General features: G+C 38.8%; 1 protein-coding gene across 8 annotated transcripts in view; it reads right to left on the bottom strand.

The window, feature by feature from the left end:
* EHBP1 (EH domain binding protein 1) overlaps positions 1-19142 on the bottom strand; it is a 229358-nt gene that overhangs the window by 115048 nt on the left and 95168 nt on the right. For 5 of the 8 annotated variants that reach the window (XM_076334976.1, XM_076334977.1, XM_076334979.1 and 2 more), the window contains exons 8-10: positions 14974-15078; positions 14146-14268; positions 4695-4947 (exon numbers count right to left, since the gene is read on the bottom strand). In XM_076334976.1, coding sequence (XP_076191091.1) covers positions 4695-4947; positions 14146-14268; positions 14974-15078 — 481 coding nt within the window. The remainder of the gene's footprint in view (positions 1-4694; positions 4948-14145; positions 14269-14973; positions 15079-19142) is intronic. The other 3 variants (XM_076334978.1, XM_076334984.1, XM_076334982.1) reach the window with 1 other exon arrangement.

Genomic DNA, 19142 nt, shown 5'->3' with positions numbered 1-19142 from the left:
CATGGGAGGCAGTAGAAAAAGGAGGGTATTCAGGCTGGAGTGGAGAATGCACCTAGCTGTCAGTAGCTCTAATTTAGCTGACAGCCCAGCTCAGCTGTCTTCAGACACTGGGAAGTTCAAAGGGAGGTGAAAATGAAGATAAAAGAAGTAAAGGCTGAAGAACAATGTGTTCTACAGGAAAGCATAAGGTTTTCTTTAGTTCAATAAGTTAGCCTTCTGAACAGCCAACAGACACAGCATGTTTGGCAGGAAAGTAATTTACCTCTGTGTACTTGGAATTAGAAAGGTGTATTCGTAAGGTGTTAAAATTAATTTGGTGCAAGAGAAAAAAAAACCAAAACACCTTACCAATGAGAGTAAGAAAGTTTGGAAGAACCACCTTTTGAATTTTTATGCTCCAGAATTGTCTGCGTTACGTGCATTATCTTGAAGAATTGTACCCTACTGCACACACCAGAAGGAAGAGCAGTAGGGAGGAGACAAGTGACTGCCTTTTTTTTCCTAGAGAAGAACTTGCTTGAAAGCCAGACTAAATGCTCACATTTTGCTCATAGTACGGGCAGAACACACACACACACTACTTTCCACCCTCCCCTCTGCACTGCCTTTAATTGGTCTTACAAATATTGAGAAAGATTTTTGAAAAAGTAAGTTCAATACAGAAAAAAAACCCAAAATGGTTCTTGCCTGAAGAAGCTATAAGTGTTGAAGTCATGGGGGTCTGATATATGCAGCAGAGTTTCGTCCAACAGCTTCCACATGGCTATACAAGAAACTAAGCAAGGGAAAAGTCTGGCTGAAAAAAGCCTTCACTGAAAAATACTAAACCACTTTTCTCTGAGGTCTGCTCCCATACTTTTTGCTTCTGTGAAGTTATTTAATTGATCCACACAATATGATTTGCCTAAAGAGATATGAGACTGTCCACCACAAAACTAGAAAAACCAAACCTGACAAACTATCTGGCATTAAGCTGTTGCTGGCAGTGTAGTGGCTTGTGGCTTCTTGTGCAACAAGCAGCTTCAATAGATGGCAATTCAACAGTCTTTCCAATTAGACAGCATTATTCTAAGCCATGCAATGACTAATGAGATAAGAAGCCACAGAGCCAAATAATATCTGAAAGCAGGTTTTGTTCTGACCAATTTAAAAATTATTTTGATCAGCGTTACTGGTTAACTGAAAAAAAAATCAACATTTTATTGAGGAGGAAAAACAAAGCTCTCAGTGTGGTAGGGTTAAAAGATCAGGCAATATTACCCATCAGAAGTACTAAGGGTTGAAAGCATTATACTTTAAGTAGTTGTGAGCTATACTGTTTTCAAATATTTAAACTTAACTTAGCAAGGTGTGCTTCCTTTATTAACAGGTAGCCACCTACCATTTTGATTTTAATGTATAAAATTCAAAAAGGCAAAAGCAGAATTTGCCACTAACATCCAAATGCCCAAACTAACAAAAGGAAAATGTGTTGCCTATCTCTAGCTAGGTATGAGAATTTAGCCAGAGGAAGTATGTTTTCAGAGCGTCATTTTACAGCAGAATATATGTACTGGATCATCTAAGTCCCCCTGTACCATGCAACACCACATTATGCTTATGCTTGTGACTATGCTTTGCTTATGTGTGTTGTGAAATCTTACGTTATCTTCACAACCATTACTGAAATATGTTTCAATGAAGCCAATTACCCAAGGTAAATCCTTCACAGAGGTGCAGTGAGGGTAAGTACCTTTCCCAAGATTACAATGAGAATCTGTTACAAAACTGGAGTCAGACTTCAGCTCTTGGGGCACTTTGTGTAAGGTCTGAGTCCAGAATCAGAACTAGGGATCTGCCAGAGTAGAGTGGGACAAAGGTCCTGATGCTAACTGTCCGTGTTCCCATGACACACCATCACATTTCACGCAAAATACAAGAGGAAAATGCCAAGTGGTGCATTAAGTGAACTCCAATGAAACATTTAAGACGCAGGGATAAAAATACATTATATTTCCTGAGTGACAGTAAATATCTTTCAGGAGCCTTCTTTTTCTCATGCCTTCCATCTGTCAGGTTCAAAACCACTCCTGGGGAAAGCACTAGACCAGCAGTAGTCAAAAATAATTAAAAACTACCCAAAACAAACAAACAAAAAAAAAATCAAAAGACAAGATGTTAGGAGAGAGGTTGAAAATATGCAAAGTTTTCTAATGCTGTGATATGACTCAGTTGTTCAGCCTTGTCTTGAGTACACTGCTCAGGCCAAGTCAACGCATCTTAAAATAGATACATAGCAGAAGAAATAACAGGGTCCAGAGACGTGCAGTGAAAATGATTAGAGAGATGAAGAGGCTTCTGTATGAAGAGAGATTGAAAAAGTTAGCACCATTTAATTCGGACAAGTGACAAGTAATGGTGAACATGCTAGAGATATACAACACAGCAATTGTTTATGGCAGATAAATCCAATACTACTAATTGTTGTTTTGATAAGCCAGCAGAAGAGATAGTGTATGGGATTGGAAAGGTAACTTATTTACAATCAATAAAAGGAAACACATTTCATATAAGATCTTGTTTTTTTGTGGAACTCTGCAACAAATTGACACTGAAGCCTAGACTTAAATAGAATTTGGAAGAAGATTAGCCACTTACGTAGATAATAAAAGATAATATTCACATAAGATAAGAAACAATACACACCTGGACATAAACCTTCATGATTTAGGGCACACAAAAACTACCAACTGGCACTGCCTATGAAAATCTTTCCTTTGGTGCTCACTGTACCATACCTTAGCAGAAACTTTCTACTGAAAAATTTGAAAATTAATGAGGTAAATTTGAAAATTACATGAGGTAAGGCATAATAGTGCTTGTAGGTGTGAGTTAGTATCACAAGTCCTGCGTTCCTAGACCGGAGTTTTATTATTACACTGATCCCTCCAGAGCGTTTCAGTATAAAGATTCAAAGGTTCTCCTTACCACACTTCTACCCAATACATTTAACAAATGGTCTCCACGTCTTTTTCAATGACATGGCACTCCTGTAACCTGGGAGAAAAATGTGGAGAGGAAGCTACTTTGGGGGTCAGGACATAAAAAAATTATGTAGAAGACATAAAAAACTATTTTACAGTGCTTTTTGACTCTTTATCCTTCCATCTTTCCATCGGACATTGCTTTTATAAAGAAAACACAGATCATATTTATGTTCAAGTAGAATCCACCTATGGGGAGTTTATTTTTATCCTTGGGGGAAAAAAAAAAAGGAATAAAGCAAATGGGGTCATTAAAATAAGAAAGGTGTTGTAAACAAAGGGCTAGAGAAATCTACAGTCCAGTATACAGAAAAAACAAGGCTGCCTGTTACAATGCTGCTGCAAGCCCATTTGGCACAGATTTGCTTAGGGTGGACATGTGAGTATAAATATAAAACACAGAAAATTCTTCACTTGCCCATCCATGTAGCTTTTGCTCTTTCCGCTCTTCTCCTCAGTCTTTGCTGTCCTCTATATCCATATCTTTGCGGGTGTAAAGTATACATATTTTTTCTCTCTGAGGATTCTGGTGATCAGTGAATGATCAGGGATGCCTGGTGTGACCATCAACAGTGTGATCACACTGTGCTCTGAAGACACAGCAGCCAGTGCTATTTGTTCAGGCAGTGCCCTGATGAATGGAGCTGGCAGAGACATCATTCCCCAATGCCCTTTTTTTTTTTTCTCCCACAGAACAAATAACAACAACAAACCCACGGCCAAAGAGCTTTAAGAGGAAAAAAACCCTGCAGGGTCCTTTATACATTTCTATTAGAGTGCATGGGAATCCTTCAATTTCCTAGAACACAGCTATAAACAGAGAAACATAAAGAGGATAATATGACACCTGTATTAATATTAAATATGAAAGCAATGCAAATGCCATGCCATGATAAATCTCATTAAATAATGTAAAACTAAATGTTAATTACAGTTGTTGTCTGTAAAATTGCTTGCATGTAATCACCATAAACTGTCTCATGAGTGGTGTGGTTGGTGACTAATGACCGCAAACAAGGAGTAAGTATATACCTTCAAACCTCCCCAGCTGCACAGATATTGCAAAAAGCTCTCACTCCTTGTTAGGTTTCTATACTATAATACAAGGCAGTCAGTGTGAGTTTATAAAAGTTTTATGTGTGGTTATGATAAAAGAAACAACCTAAGAAAGTGCATATGGTGTTATCTTTCTCATATAGAGATTCAGTTTTATGAGACTCTCAAAAATATGCTATGCAGACTGCAAAACGCTCTTCCTTTTTACACACTGCACCAATACAAAACAAACGCTCCATTATCATTAACAAAAATTATTATTTTATGTAGAAAAATAATGGCAAAAAGGACAGGAAGGACCAAGCTCTGCTGCTCCTTAATTTTTGGCTCATTTGCAATTGTCAGGGCATGAAGTGCCAAAAAAGTACACAGACTTGTTCCCTATCAAGTAATTTGCTATCAATGAGGCAAAGAAAAGTTTCCTAACTGATCATGATCATGCTGAATAGCATGACTTGGGGGTATGGTATTTCCTGCTGCTGAGCTACCTAAGGATCAGTCTGCCCTAAGGAGGTGATTAAGGATCACCACGGTTGAACCCAATACACCTCAAGATTAAGCCAGGGATCCCACTAATGCTTCCGAAGCTGCTGAAAGATGAAGAATCATACTTACTCATCTAGCTCTTCCTCTTCAGCTTTAGAGGTATCTGCATAGAGGTATTTGCTCATATCCACTGGTCTGACGTTTTTCCTTTTTGCAGGTTGCGGAGGAGAATCTCTTACAGTTACAAATGTTTCAGGCTCAGGATCTGGCTCTTCAAATGGGTTCAAGTACTCTGGGGCATCTTCATCCTTGAAGGGATTGTAATTGTCAGCATAGAAACTTTCTTCTGGCTTTGAAGATGAAGCTATTTCAGTGTCCGGTTCTACCAAATAACAAAAAAATCATTAAACAGATTTAACATAGAAAAAATTTGAAACCATTTTAAGAGTTCTTTATATTTTGAAGGCTTATGAAAAGGTCTGCTTCTTAATTCTCAATACATAAATTCCTAGCCTTAGATGAATTTTCACGCTTTATTTATTTACAGTGACCTTGTTTATTCAAAAATAGGACTTTCAAAAGGTCATTTCATCTAGAGTATATTGAATACTCTCATTTTCTCACTAAAGCTCTTTCAACCTAATTAGTTATTAGTTTTCTTATTTGTCATATAAATGGTATTGCAACAGATTTTAAAACATTTTCCCAAGCTATTAGCCAATTTGTAACCTAACAAAATGTTCTCAATTATTTATTTGAGCTTTTAATAAAGAAAAAAGATATTCTGTATTTTATAATAAAATTACTTTACTGGATATTAAAAATGGTGACAGTAAGTACGTGGTCTTTTCATTTCTTAAAATGACTGAACTAAAAATCAGCTATTAGGTATGACCAGTAATTACATTTCAAAACATACATATTTTCACTGCTAACTGCTCCTGGTAACAATACATAGTCTCACAGTAAAAATGAATTTAAATTAATCCTAAAGAGAGAGATAATCAAATTACTCATCTATTATTTGGGCTGTACAACAAAAAGTTATTAGCAAGCTGGAGCCGCATGCAGTTCTTTAGAGTAACAGACACTACAGAAAGAACATTACACAAAAGCGAATAGCTGTTGGATATTGAATAATACAAATCCCCATACAGCAATACAACATTTCTTACAAAGACACTTAGTAAGGTTAATTTTACTCTTCCTGCAGCATCAAATGATCAGAAGCTCAGTTCAATATTGGATTTGATGTACTTTCAAAAATCTATGCAAATAAGAACTTCAATGTAGTGTCATTAAAACCTAATTTTCAATAACCACTCCCACATTATTCTTAACGCAAAGTGCTTCTTTTTCAGATGTATGGTTACTAAATTGAACAAAGCATACCTTTTAGCTTTAAAAGAAAAAAAAAGTTATTTGTAGCAAGGCTCTAAAAAATAAAAAGATGGCGTTCCAAGTGTGTTTGTCACTAAACAAATATTTGGGAAGACAAAACCACTAGTCACACAACTAACAAAGGGAAGGGGCCGCAAAAGAAACAGCACTGTCGTTACTTCGTTTTGGATGGATGCTGTACTGAAGTTGCTAATCCTGGTGAATTGCTAGAAAATGTAAGTGTTCTCTACTCTGCCAGTAAACTTCCAGTTCACCCTGTCTCCAGTCATTAGCACAGCCCAAGGTGATAGAAAGCCCTACCCCACATAGCGTGACTGACTATAATCTACAGTTTGAACAAGAGCCACTCCTAGCTGGACAGGAATATGGTCCCCAGATGCAGGTAGCAGCTTCACCTATCTGTGCACTGGAGTAGTCACCAGTCACTAGACCAGGGCAAAGGCTTTGAGCAGGAAAGGCTTTAGTCCTTCTCAGAACAATTGAAACCTACCAGGGACTGGAAAGATTTCATTTCACCAAGAACCTCACATTTCTAGTGCTCTTCTTGGTTCTTCACATTTGAACCTCAAAGACTATGTTATCATATTATCTTCCACACTATTTCTAAGGGTCTCCTTCTGAAGTGATGGATCATTTCTCTATGGTCAGAAAGTAGAAATCAAATGGGTTTGGCTGGAATAACAGAATAAATTAATCAAAAACTTACTTAAGCCCAATGTGGACCCTCAGGAGATAAATCACTCCTCTGAGATTGAGGATGAGTTCAGCTCGGTGAAACAAAATAAAATTGTATTTTGCCAGACAATACTGCAGGTTTTAACTGGTAGACACACTTACAACTACACGCAGTGCTTGTGTCTGTGGGATTTCCCTATGGTGATTATTCAGAAAATTATTTTTAAAAATTCCTTTAATTCCAGGTGAGGTTTGCAGCTTCTTATTCCCTGAGCAACCTGGTCCATCTTGGCATTAAAGAACCGACATATACAGTACACATCTATCTCTTATGTATCTCATACGTTCTTATATTTAACTTCAATTTCAGAATGCAATTAATACAGTTTCAAGTCAAAAACTGGAGTAAAAAAGGAGACTGAGAAGACATGTAAACCAGACACTGCACTGAAATGGGATGAGACAAAGGTAAAGTAAGATCACAAGAAGTTATTATTATGCTTAATGGTCAGTCTTTACACTATCAAAATGTGTTCTAAAAAGAACTAATTAATCAGGGTTGCAATAATAGTCTTAGCTAAATCTAAAAAAGAGGTTCTGTAACTGTTTAAACTGGTTAAGCCTCACCTGAATGTCATAAAGAAACATTTCAGCTGTGTCTTAGGAGATGGACATATAGACAAACTACTGCAGGATAAATCAGGGTGTGTATCTGCATTATGTCAGCTGTAGTGTATGTGTTCGCTCCTACACCAGAGTAAATACAACATGCTTATCCCTTAATAAAAGGGAATAAACTACTGGGCACTTATCCTGGGAGAAAGGGTAGTTACTGCACAGTAGGTGATGCGTATTAAGCTCACACCCTAGTTTACGTGTGGTGATTTGTTCATAAGCCCCCATCCTTATAAGAAAGATGTTTCAGAGAAAGCCACAATAAAATAATATTGAAGGTCTGTAGTTTAACTGACAAGGGAAAAGAAATCATTCAAGGCAGAAATTCTTTAAAAAAGAAAAGATCAAATCAAGCAAGAATCCTTTGACAGTATTATAGATGAAATACACCAGAGCAGAGCCCAACATTTTAAGTGTATTTTTTCATTTATTTTAAGCTAAAACTGGAAAAGAGGTTCTACATTGGCTTACTTACATCACTCCAGTGTCCAGTTCAGGTAGTCACAGCAAGCAAAAGTTTCACCCTGCTTGCCCTGAGATGTCCTCAGTGTGGGTATCTGCAGCTGAGCTAGACCCCTTTACAGTCAAAGCTTACAGGTATATGTTCAAACTGTTAATGTCTAAAATCAGGTAAGCCAAATCCCACCCTTACTGCATAGATATCTGTGACTTGAAGCTCATGTCGACAGAATACTGCTCAAATGTTACCCACACGTTAGTGATTTGATGAACTAGGCCAAGCAGAAATGCTTTTGAGATCTGCCCTCAAAAGATAGTTTCACATAAAAAGCAGAAGTAACCCAATGAAATGCAAAAAAATGACCGATGTATGTCTTGTTCAAATTGTGCAACTTATTGATGACATTTTAACCAAAATTTTTACTACTTTAAACTTTGCTCAAATCTTAAAATATTTTATCATCGAGAGTGCACAACTACGAATACCTGCTTCTGCAACTCCGTATGATCGAGCACAGCACCTGCACATGAATCTGTTGATAAATACACATTACCATACCCGAGCAAAACTTGCTGATAACTCACAAGCAGTATTCAAACAAATATTACTAGAAGGAATGCCAGTAATATTTCCTGAATTAAAAACATTCAGGGAAACAATCTCTTAAAACTATACTGTAAGCTTTTACTTTTAATTTGCTTTTAAGTGTCTCCTGGAAATGATGCATTAAATGCTTGTTTAAATCTGATAAATTTTAAGGGGCAATGCAAATGCTTTTTGCAATTCTTTCTATTTCAACACTATGGATCAAGTGCTGTAACCCTAACTAGGACAAAATTCTTTCTCTTGTTCATTGGCTCAACAGTAACTACAGGTTTGGCCTTAGACGCAGAGCATTGCAGAACAGCACTCAGAGACCTCTGGCTTATTATTAATTAAAGGATTTCACAAAACCCTACACACAGGCTAAAATTAAAAGAGCTTCTAAAAGTATTATTTCCAAGAAACTTTTACAGGCAGAATTTTGTAGGGGCTCAACTAGAACCCACTTAACTTGGCTGCTCATTCTCTCTCCTCCTGTCATCCAAGATACTATTTTTTTTTTCCCCCTCTGCTTCCTTCAATGTCCCTACAGCAGGGAGGGTCCCCACCTGAACCCAACCAGGCTATCTCCCATGGGGTCTCTGAAACCCTTTAGGACTAGCTTTTATGTCAAGTGTTGGTCATCACTTCATGAGCCTCTCTATAACAAATTAAATTGCTCAGACAGTGACTCAACAACACTGCTTTTAAAGCTGCAGCCACTGTTACCTTCTCTATAACAAAGACTCATATTTTCTAATGGACCTAATGGTGTTGGGAAGTGCATTTTGGGGGGCTGAACATAAAACAGCTTAAAAGGGGCCTATTTCCCTCTTCAAGCTGATTTTACACTAAGGAGTCAACGCAGATACCCTTGCTTCCCCCTAAATTAATCACAGTTGAAAACACAAGACTCCAGTCTCTACTGGAACTAATTTTTTTAATTGCAGTTCTCTACACTGATATTAAAAAAAAAAAAAAGATGCTTGCAGTTTGGCACTCCAAGGGTCAAACACACAATAATTTTGCATGGTTAAGTAATAAAGCCACAGGCGTAGGAGTGACAAAAGGAGAGGTAGAAGTATTACTACAGCAGAAGCACCAGCTGCTCTTGTGCCAGATTCTGGAAGCATTACTTGCCCTAACTCTACCGAGAAAGACTACTCATGATAGTAATCACTCTGGCACTACCTATCTGCACAATCAGCCTTCCAGTTCCCAGAGGATCTCCAAAAATCACCCTGCCCTTCAACCCACTTGCCTTTTGTAACACAATCATATTGTGACACATCCCTTAAAACCAAACAAAACCCCCACCAGAACATTACACATACCACTTTCCCCTTGGCAGAGGATGAAAGAACAAGCCACATGTGAAAGATAGCTAGTTATGCCATTTACTGTACTACTGGCAAGCACACAGTCACGATGGTGATGTGAGCAGCATAACAAACAGCACAGAATAAAAATGTAACTTCCCAATACTTCTAGAAAGCATAATGACTGGCATCCCTATAAACCACTGATGATTTTCTATTACTTTTATTAAGACTCGCACCAGCAACACATTACATTTCATTAAGAAATATAAGGAGATGGGACAGAGTAATCGTTTTCCTCTATAGTGGTTCTTGTATTGCTCTCCTTAGGACTATCCTAGAGGGATTCTGGGGTTTGGTACTGCATTGTAGCACTATTTTCATTTGCAGCGTAACACATACTGTAGGGAGCTCAGAAGTCTACATACAAGGTAAAGAAACACATTGTTAAAGTAAATGCTGTTTTAAATGAAAGGGAGAAGCAGTGCCAGCAAATAGTTACCCTCATGTCTCACATGTGTTGCAGGAAATTTGTATTGGTCATATGCAACTTCAAAATTTTCATTCCCCACCTAATTAAAAAAATATCTGGAGCGCTGAAAGTGCGTTGTTATTTTCTATTTGCATTTGTTGTATATGTTGACTTCCCCAAGTAAAATATTTTGCACAAAAATTAACTGATTTTAGAATTCTGTTGTAACGTGACTAAAAGACAATCCAAAAGGCAGTCCTCATATGATCATCTACATATTGTCTAGTATAAAGCTGTAGAGATATACCGTTCAAAGAGATTATTTTTGTTTTTCCAGATTTCTAATGTCTAGCTAACCTACTGGATACAGAGGGAATAAGCCTCAATTTGACATGTCAACCAAGAAACACAGCTGAAGATTTTTTTGAGGTGAGTTGTTCATATGCACATTCACTCCACTGTGTGTATAAGATCATTTACACCAAGGACTTTTTAAACCACAGCAGCATCCAGAGACAGCTTGCTGATGACCCTCTGCCATGCACCACACCCACAGTGTGCACATGGATGCTGGGAGCACTCACGCCTTTAGTTTCTCTCCACCCCGCGTTCCCAGGGTTAGATGATTATGGGATTAGGAAGATAGAGGGAAAGTAGCCGGTTTGTGAACAGGCACAAGAAGTATCTGTCTAGGAAACAAGTATCTACTGGCAAGTAATCCTCCTTTCTCTTTAAGTGACTGTCAATACATATGTATTCATACCCAGGGTGGCTCTAAGCACTCTCTCACTAAGCACACAGGTTACAGGCTTGATAGGAATATCCCTGGAATATCTCTGCCAAATGGCACATCATGCCTCCTAGCATCTGATGGCAAAGTACTCAGGAAAGGAGGCTCGAGATGGCTGCTCTGCACATCTTGGGGAAATTAAGCAATAAATTCTACGGAAAGATTCTGAACTTTTACAAAGTCTAAATTCAAAATTTTGCCTTGTCCAGATAAAAAGATAAAGCAGACTAGCATGTAGTGAATAGAAAAATACTTCATCCCTGCATACATAAAAGGTTAATCTCTTGATTTAAGCAGATCACAAGACAAGTGAAACAGCTAATGTGACTCTTTAAGCCTGTAGGAGAAAGTCTGCCTTAAACTCCTGAACCTCTGTCATGCTCCCAAGCTGCTGGAGTGGCCACCAAAAAGGTCACATTCACTTAAGGATGCAAAAGCAAACAAGCAGGAATAGTCTCAAAGAGCTTCCTAAAAACAGATGGCAGCAATGAAAGTTCCACTGAGGTCTCAGAGTAGAAATTAGTCCTAAACCATGAGGGAATACACCTGCGGCCAAGTGGGAAACAAACAGGGCAGCCTTCTGCAGCAGAGCAACAGGGTAAAAACAGTCTCAATATTGTGTAGCTTCAAAATGTAGTCCAACAGAAAGGGAAATCTCCCCAAAACAGTAAGGTCGAGGTGTACCCCATGTAGAGATACTGATCCAATTAGCCACAGACATACATAGCAGATTCCTGCTGTTGCTGAAGACCAGAACTGTCTTAACTAATTTGTCTCGGCACCTTTTTTTCCTCCTCAACTTTCTGTGAAGGAAGAGGACTGGAGGAAAGACACATGTCAAGAAGGCCAAGCAAGGGAAGATGAACACAACCAGTGCCCATTATAGGGAGAAGACACCTCTGGAGTGGAAGAGCCAGCACTTCTTAGAGGTGTCTGAGGTGACTAGAAGAGTTGTTATTATTAGTTAAAAAACTAATCATAAAGTAAAAGCTTTAAAAATGCCACACCAGATGGTGTGTCTTTGTCTGACAGCCTGAAACACCTCAGATCTACTTGGTTGAGTGCTCCAGGAAGACACACTCCTGTCACATGAACCTGACAGAAGCTCCATCCCTCCCAAATAAAAAACACCTTATGACACAGTAGGAAGAATCTAGTGACACCCTGTTTATCAAAATCACTGTCATGTTGTTGTACATTGACTGCTGGATGATGGCGACAATGTGTGGGAGGAATATTTGGTACACACACACCCAACAACTCAGCATTGCTACCCACAGCTGTATAGATAGGACTTCTTTGGGGACCCAACAGTCTGAGCCCCGAGACTGTCCAAGTACACAGAACAGACCCAGAGGAACAGAGAAGTGTCCATGACTGTGACTGAAGATGGCAGTAAAGGCTAGATGCCACCAAAGGGACCAGAATTTACTGAAAAAACGTGCCCCATATATATTAGGAGTCTTTTGGGAACATAAGCAGGCTGGAGCCTTGGATGCAGGCTACTCAGAGGGAACCTGACATGAGGTGTCAAGCTAATCTGGCACTAAGAAACACCACCAGCTTATAACTCCCTGTCCCTGAGATGAGACGGAACCAATTTTTAGTCCCTATATTTTGTCGTCAGAAGACCTGCTGCTTTCTGCCAGTGCAGGTTCTCTCTGGAAAGGAAATAAAAGCTGGGTTTGGAAAACAGCAGTTTAGATAGGATGGGACTTGTACAGCTCTCTCCAGGGAGAAGGGAGCTCTTCTTTCTAGAGCAGAGAAGGAAGAAAGGAATATAGGCTGAGTCTCTTAGAGCAAGTTGTGTATGGACAGCTAGATGGATGAGAATAGGTGTTTTATATCCCTGGTTATTCTGCCTCCTTCCGTGATCCTAAGGGAATTCACAGCCAAGAAACAGACAGGAAATGAAGCCAAAGATCCAGACACCAGAACCTAATCCATATATATTGGTATCTACAAAGCTGAAACGACTCGCTTCCGCAGCTCTAGAAACACCTGATAACTTTATAGGAGGGAGAAGGGGCCTGGGATAGTGGCTTTATGGCTTCGATGGCCAAATACCGAAGATAGTGCAGTGTCCCTGTTTGAGAAATACAAGCTGTGAGACTACACCACAGCCAAAGTATGACAGAACTTAGATCACCACCCACACTGGCCCCTGTGGACTCAGAAGGCAGAAAAGCCATGTTGTGAGTAAACATTCAGCTTGGCCAGAGAAAGAGAGTAATCACAGGTGGAAACGGCAGCTCAGAAATGCATCCCCATTAGACCTGGCATTAGAAATCCCATGGCTGTACCCTGGGCTGCCCCTGCTCGGTGTGGTTCTTTTCCACCACCATTACAGAGTGGCTCCTAGGGTTTGGTCAAAGGTGGCAAATGCTCCTTGGTATTTTCTGTGGGAAGAAAAGTCTTGGAACTTTGAACAGGAAAGGTTGAGTACAGCTTCAAACCTGGGAATTAACTATGGATTGGCATTTCAAGCAGCTGCAAACTGAGAAAGTCATACAGCCTTTTTTTTTGATGGCAGCAGATGGAAGCCTACATATCTGGACATGAGGTTGAGGACAGCAGAGATCCCTGCTGTCTTGGTGCTACTTTCTGGCCTTATGGCCGAAGCCTTACCAGATTAAAAACTTACAGGGGTTGGTTGTATTTCTCACTCAAACACAACAAGAATGGGCATGTCAGTCTGGAAAGGGGATTAACACCTACCACGTGGTGCAACTTGCGATGCCAGAAGGCTTATCTGATGAAGCCATAAGAGCAAAAAGAGAAGAATGAGAGAGATACAATTAAATTATAATAATGAAGATTAGTGCTAACCAAGAACAGCTGTGATGCAGTGAAGATTGCAGCGAAGGAAGTTCTGATATAAACCAGCATCCACGTGGAACAGAGGCGCTTGACAGTATGTGTTGCTCATTTATACCACGAGGTGAGTACTAGCAACACACCTGATAGGTCTAAAAGTCTCTGGTTCAACTCTTAGCTGGTAGCCCCCAGTGGCAAATACACATGAGGATGTGACTCAAAGGATAAATCCATTTTCCAGTGGCAACTGGATCACTGCTATTGCTACCTCAGTATTGCATGTAATAATTGTATTTAGTCAACATTCTTCATTTGTAGCCCTACCAAAAAAAAAAAAAATCATGTTTCATTAAACATCTGCAATTAACGATGAATTATGTAACTATTACCTTCTACATCAGGGTCTCCGAATGGATTTAATTCTCCTGTGTCAGGATCACCAAAAGGGTTCGTACTAGCGTTGGCCAGGTCTTGGTCCTCTTCGTCCAGAAAATTAAGCTTATTGATAAGCTCTAGAAACAAGTTGGAATGTTGTTTTAATATAGATACAAACTGTTCACCAAACGTATTACAAGCTCAAAAAAACTCCGTATCAACAGTCCCTTGAAACACTGCACCAGGGTATGGCACGAACTGCACAACTAAGCTAATGCACTTCAGTAGTACACCAACAAAGGAGGAAAAAAAAAAGTGAAATGAATGAAACTTCTCTGCGCTGATCAGAACATTACGTAACAGAAATGACTACTAAGAAAGCCTTCTATTATCTTCATTAAATAAATGCTGCAGAACATCTAACAAGCTAAGTACAGCAAATTCTTTTTGGTTGTTCACCTACATGTTAACTATCAGCAGGAATTTTTAAGTTTTGGATTTAATATGCATGTAAAATCAGAGAGGGGATGTTTTGTCAAGTTAGAGAGGTCAAGTACTATTGACTGCACAACTAATGTTTTAGGCTTGGGGTCTGGGACTTTTTTTGTAATTTTTTTTTTTCTTTCTTGTTCATTATCAGATGACAATGGAGCTGTGGAGGACAGAGGCTCTTTCTCTATCGTGTTGTTACCTGTTGGATGCACTACAAATTACTGAGAGTCATGCTGGGTGGAAGCATAGAGATAAAACTGACAGCTGAATACAAGCAGGAGTCAAAAGGTAACAGGTCACAGTAAATACAGACAATCAGAAACAGAAAGAAAGGAGGAAAGCTCATAGACCTTCAGAGGAACTGGCTGATTTAGCTGAAGGCATATTTGCTCGCTTTATGCAGTCATCTTGATCTTCATCTAAGCTGCTGAGAGCATTCAACTGGTTTACAATTTCTGTAAATAGAAGCCAGTCAAGACAAACGTAAGGCAAGGGCATTTAATGAAGCAAGTGGAACGAACACTGTTACTAGAAAGAGAGAGCGTGAGGGAGAGAGAGGGTAAAAGAGAAGACACAGAGGTAATTAAAAGAATACATTTAGAACAAGTTCTTACAATGATATACCTACAGCAAAGCACCTGTGTAGGTGCTTCAGTGATAATTTAACAAGAAACCCAGTTAGCAGACATAAACAAAACCTTGCCAGATTCCTGGTGTCAGCAACAGTAATTAGTTTTATGAGGATGAGTACGCACATCAGTTCAAAACTTAGATGTACTAGATATAATTTAAAGACTTTTCCTGCTCATGAAGAAAACCTGAATTTTAAACCATTGTCAATCAACACGAAACAGCCCCAGAACAATTTACCTCCCTCCCGAACACTTAAGGCTACAGAAAACTCATACATACGCAAGCATTTTATATAGTTTATTTATTTATACACACACACACTCTCTGGTTATTTAACATTTACAATCAGTCACCATTAAATTCTGACCTATGACAAGTTGAATTTATCTAATAGTTCTAAAAGATATGATCAATATTGTGCTATGAGAATGCATACTGAACGTACATATTGGTTGAATTTGCCACTGCAATGCTGGGCAAGTAACACTTTACTGTTAGGTAAAACCCTATTTCACCTTCTATCCATAGCGGAGAGCTCTGAATTGCCATGAATAATTTTTAAAATGTATTAATGTTTAATTCTAGCCAAGATGTTGATGCGTCCATAATTCTGGAAGGAAAGAAAGAAACAAAAACCAACTAGGTCTTACTGGCTTCTGCCCCAAGGGGAAAAATTCCTCTCTGATCCCCCGATAAAGCAGTCCTATCCACAGCATCTGACAAATGCAGTTTCTGTGGTAATGGGGATTGAGCCTGAGGCGTCCCTGAAAGACCTCAAGCATAGGTTTCTGTGGAGAGGGGACAGCCTTCCTCGTCCTTTCAGCTGACAAACAGGCAGGAGAAACCTGTGCAGGAGAGATGATCCTGCTTGTTGAATATCATTGCCCCTCTGACAGGTTTTTTCATCTCCTGTCTTTTCCCAATAAAATAAATGGATGATGTCTTCTGGTGTCACCAGTGAAGTTAAAGCTACGTAGATGCCTCTACTGCACACTTCTCATGCCAATCATTTTTGGATTTCCTTTACACTTCAATTTCTTGTGTACACAAGAAGTTACTTCTTCGTAACGCTTTTTAGTTTGTTGCTGTTTTCAACTTGACTTTTTCTCATATGGCTTTTGTTTGGGAAAGCAAATGTTTGTCACTGACTTACAACTCAACACTGAGTTACAAGGAGCAAGATATCAGACTGAGGTGAAAATTGAGTAGTATTGTGACCATCCCAACTCATGTTGGTGCCCACAGCCACCCAGAACTTCCTAGCAGGTGGGACTCATGCTTTTTCACAGGGCAACACCTTCACCAGTTGACACACTGACACAACTCTTATTTTCATACCTTCACAGACAGCACAAAGAACCTGAAGCCAAAAGCAGAGTCCAGAACCTGACAGTATTTCAGTCATATGGTTAAAAACTTCTTTTCCAAATTTAAACTGCTTTGCGAAGATATGCCAACCTGCAAATTACCAAGTGAAATGATCTATTCTGCCAATATCTATTGGACAAAATCTATGCTGACAATGACAAAGCCACAGCAGAATTCCTCTTAACCGCACCTCCTAACTGTTCTTGACCTTAAAGCAAAAATCTACTTAGATGGGATTACATTTATATCTATCTACACAGAGTTAATTTCACCATCCTCACTCCCTTATTTTTAGCTCCAACAAACAAGACTATTGTCCTAAAAAGTAACACCAAAACTGTCCCAAAACTCTTAACTTTCTCAGTATAAAGTCATATATACATCTTAGAGATCTGAACAATATAATACTATGTTCTGGGAATTTTTAAGACTCAAGACACACTATGGAAAATACCTTGCTGTACTCAAATAAAACAGAGTTGACCTTGTAAAACACTAGTACCAACGAATTACTAGTTTAAAACAGGCTGAGACACTGACATGATTTACAATTTATTATGCCAGCATGTGAAAAAAACCCAAAACAATTACAATTCAGTTTTCATTGTCAGAAAATAACGAATTTATTTATTAAAGTTCAGAGCTTTAAAAAGAGGGAATTCTTTGATGTGGTCTGAATCACCTGGTCCCATCTGCCAACCTAAACACCCGTATGCACTACAATGTTTCTCATTACAATATTAAATGGTTTATGTCATATTTTGGAGTGTGGAAATGGTAGGTTGGAGATTTATGTCCTGTATTATCTTTTATAAATCTCATTATCTACAAACTTATATTAGCTTGTTCTACAAGTATGTCATATAAATCACTGGGGTTTTTTTTAATTCTTTTCTCTTGCTCTTTTTTTTTTTTAAAGCAGCTTGGTGCTACTAACAAAGAAGATTAAAAGTATCAGAAGTTTACATGGGAGGTATGGTTTTGCAAATGGCAAGAAAGGGTTACACATATTGCTCTCCAGAAGCCTGCTCTTGAAATATACTGGGATTCAGACTCCTGCAATAGGTAGCACATGTGCATGTTGCTGAGCCCATGTGGCACCCCAGGACAGTCACCGTGCTCCTGTGCAGATGGAGCAGGAGGCAACTATCAACTTCAGCATGAGGCGCTAAGTATCAATTAAAACATTAAGAGAAGCAATGCATTTATTACTACCCTAAGTTTGTGAGTTATGAGCCACATTTCTTCAAGTACGTTAGGATGCCTTGTCTTCAACTGAAGACTAAGGACAGGATAATTCTGAGAGGTTTAAATTCATCTATATTAATAGTGTAGAAGCAAAATATTTGAAACGTATTTCATGGCTACAAACATCATTTTCAAGTTCACATAGAACAGTTAGGTGGAGATACAGCTTTTACACATGAAGAATTTAAATAATAAATATTGGGACGGAAGCAGAAAAGTCTGAGATGTAGGGAGATTTTTTTTTAAAATGAAAGCGGTGCTTTGAATGGAAAACATCTTTCAGTCTGATCTTAAGGTCAGTTGTATGGCAACAGCTCACATGTTGACCACACCAATTTCCACAGTGCTTTTGAGGTAGGTCAGTATTGCACCACTTATTTCATAGCTGAGAAACAGAGGCACAGATACTTACCCAAAGTTAGGCAACACATCAAAGAAGAGAAACAGCATTTCCTAACTCACCAGCACCATCTAGAGCCCCATTCAGCAGGTCTTTTTTGTTCTCCTAGTGGCGGATATATTTATTCATCTATAAAACTGTAACTCTGGGCCCAATAAAAAAAATTAACTTTTGTATGCTGCAAAAAGGAACAGTGTCTGTGATAAAGGTTTGCAGCAGCTCCTATAGCTGTGGCTTGAGAATGACAATGTTTCAGTCACCAAGTCATCCAACATTTCTGTGAGAAGACCTTGAGCCAAAAGTAAGATAATAATCCCTTCTGCTTTACTACCTGCACTTCACTTTTTCAAAGCTCGCTTACAAACATTAACCATGTAATACTCCCATCGTTCCTGTGAAGTAGTTATAGCCAGTATCCCCATTTTACAGTTGGGAAAACAGGCGCACCAAGGCAAAGTGATCTGCCGCAGGGGACTCTGAGTCAGTGAAGGCATTCCAGCTCGCTCAGCTGCCAACACCCTAACACGGCAACATGAGAAAATGTTGGGAGCAGCAAGCTTTCAAAAGGGTTATGTAACTTCCTCAATTAACTTCATGGGATTCTGTGAACACAATTATTTTTGAAAGAAATTTTACGGAGAGTACTTCATTACAGCAGTTTTGTTCCACTTCCTTCTTTCTATATTTCTTATTTTTCTACAATTATTCCTACCTCTTTCTCCCTTGGTTCCTCAGCTCTTCTCCTTGTGTTTTATTAGTTTTTCCCATTCATTATATTTATTACAGGAGTCACTCCAACTGCCAATGAAATCAGTCTTGAACACATGTTGAAATAGATCCTTTACACTTTATTTATTAATGTTTACTTAC

Source organism: Aptenodytes patagonicus, chromosome 3 (genome assembly GCF_965638725.1).
Source record: "Aptenodytes patagonicus chromosome 3, bAptPat1.pri.cur, whole genome shotgun sequence".
Taxonomy (NCBI): Eukaryota; Metazoa; Chordata; class Aves; order Sphenisciformes; family Spheniscidae; genus Aptenodytes; species Aptenodytes patagonicus.
Note: the sequence above shows the minus strand (reverse complement) of the source record. Positions and strands in the feature narration are given on the sequence as shown.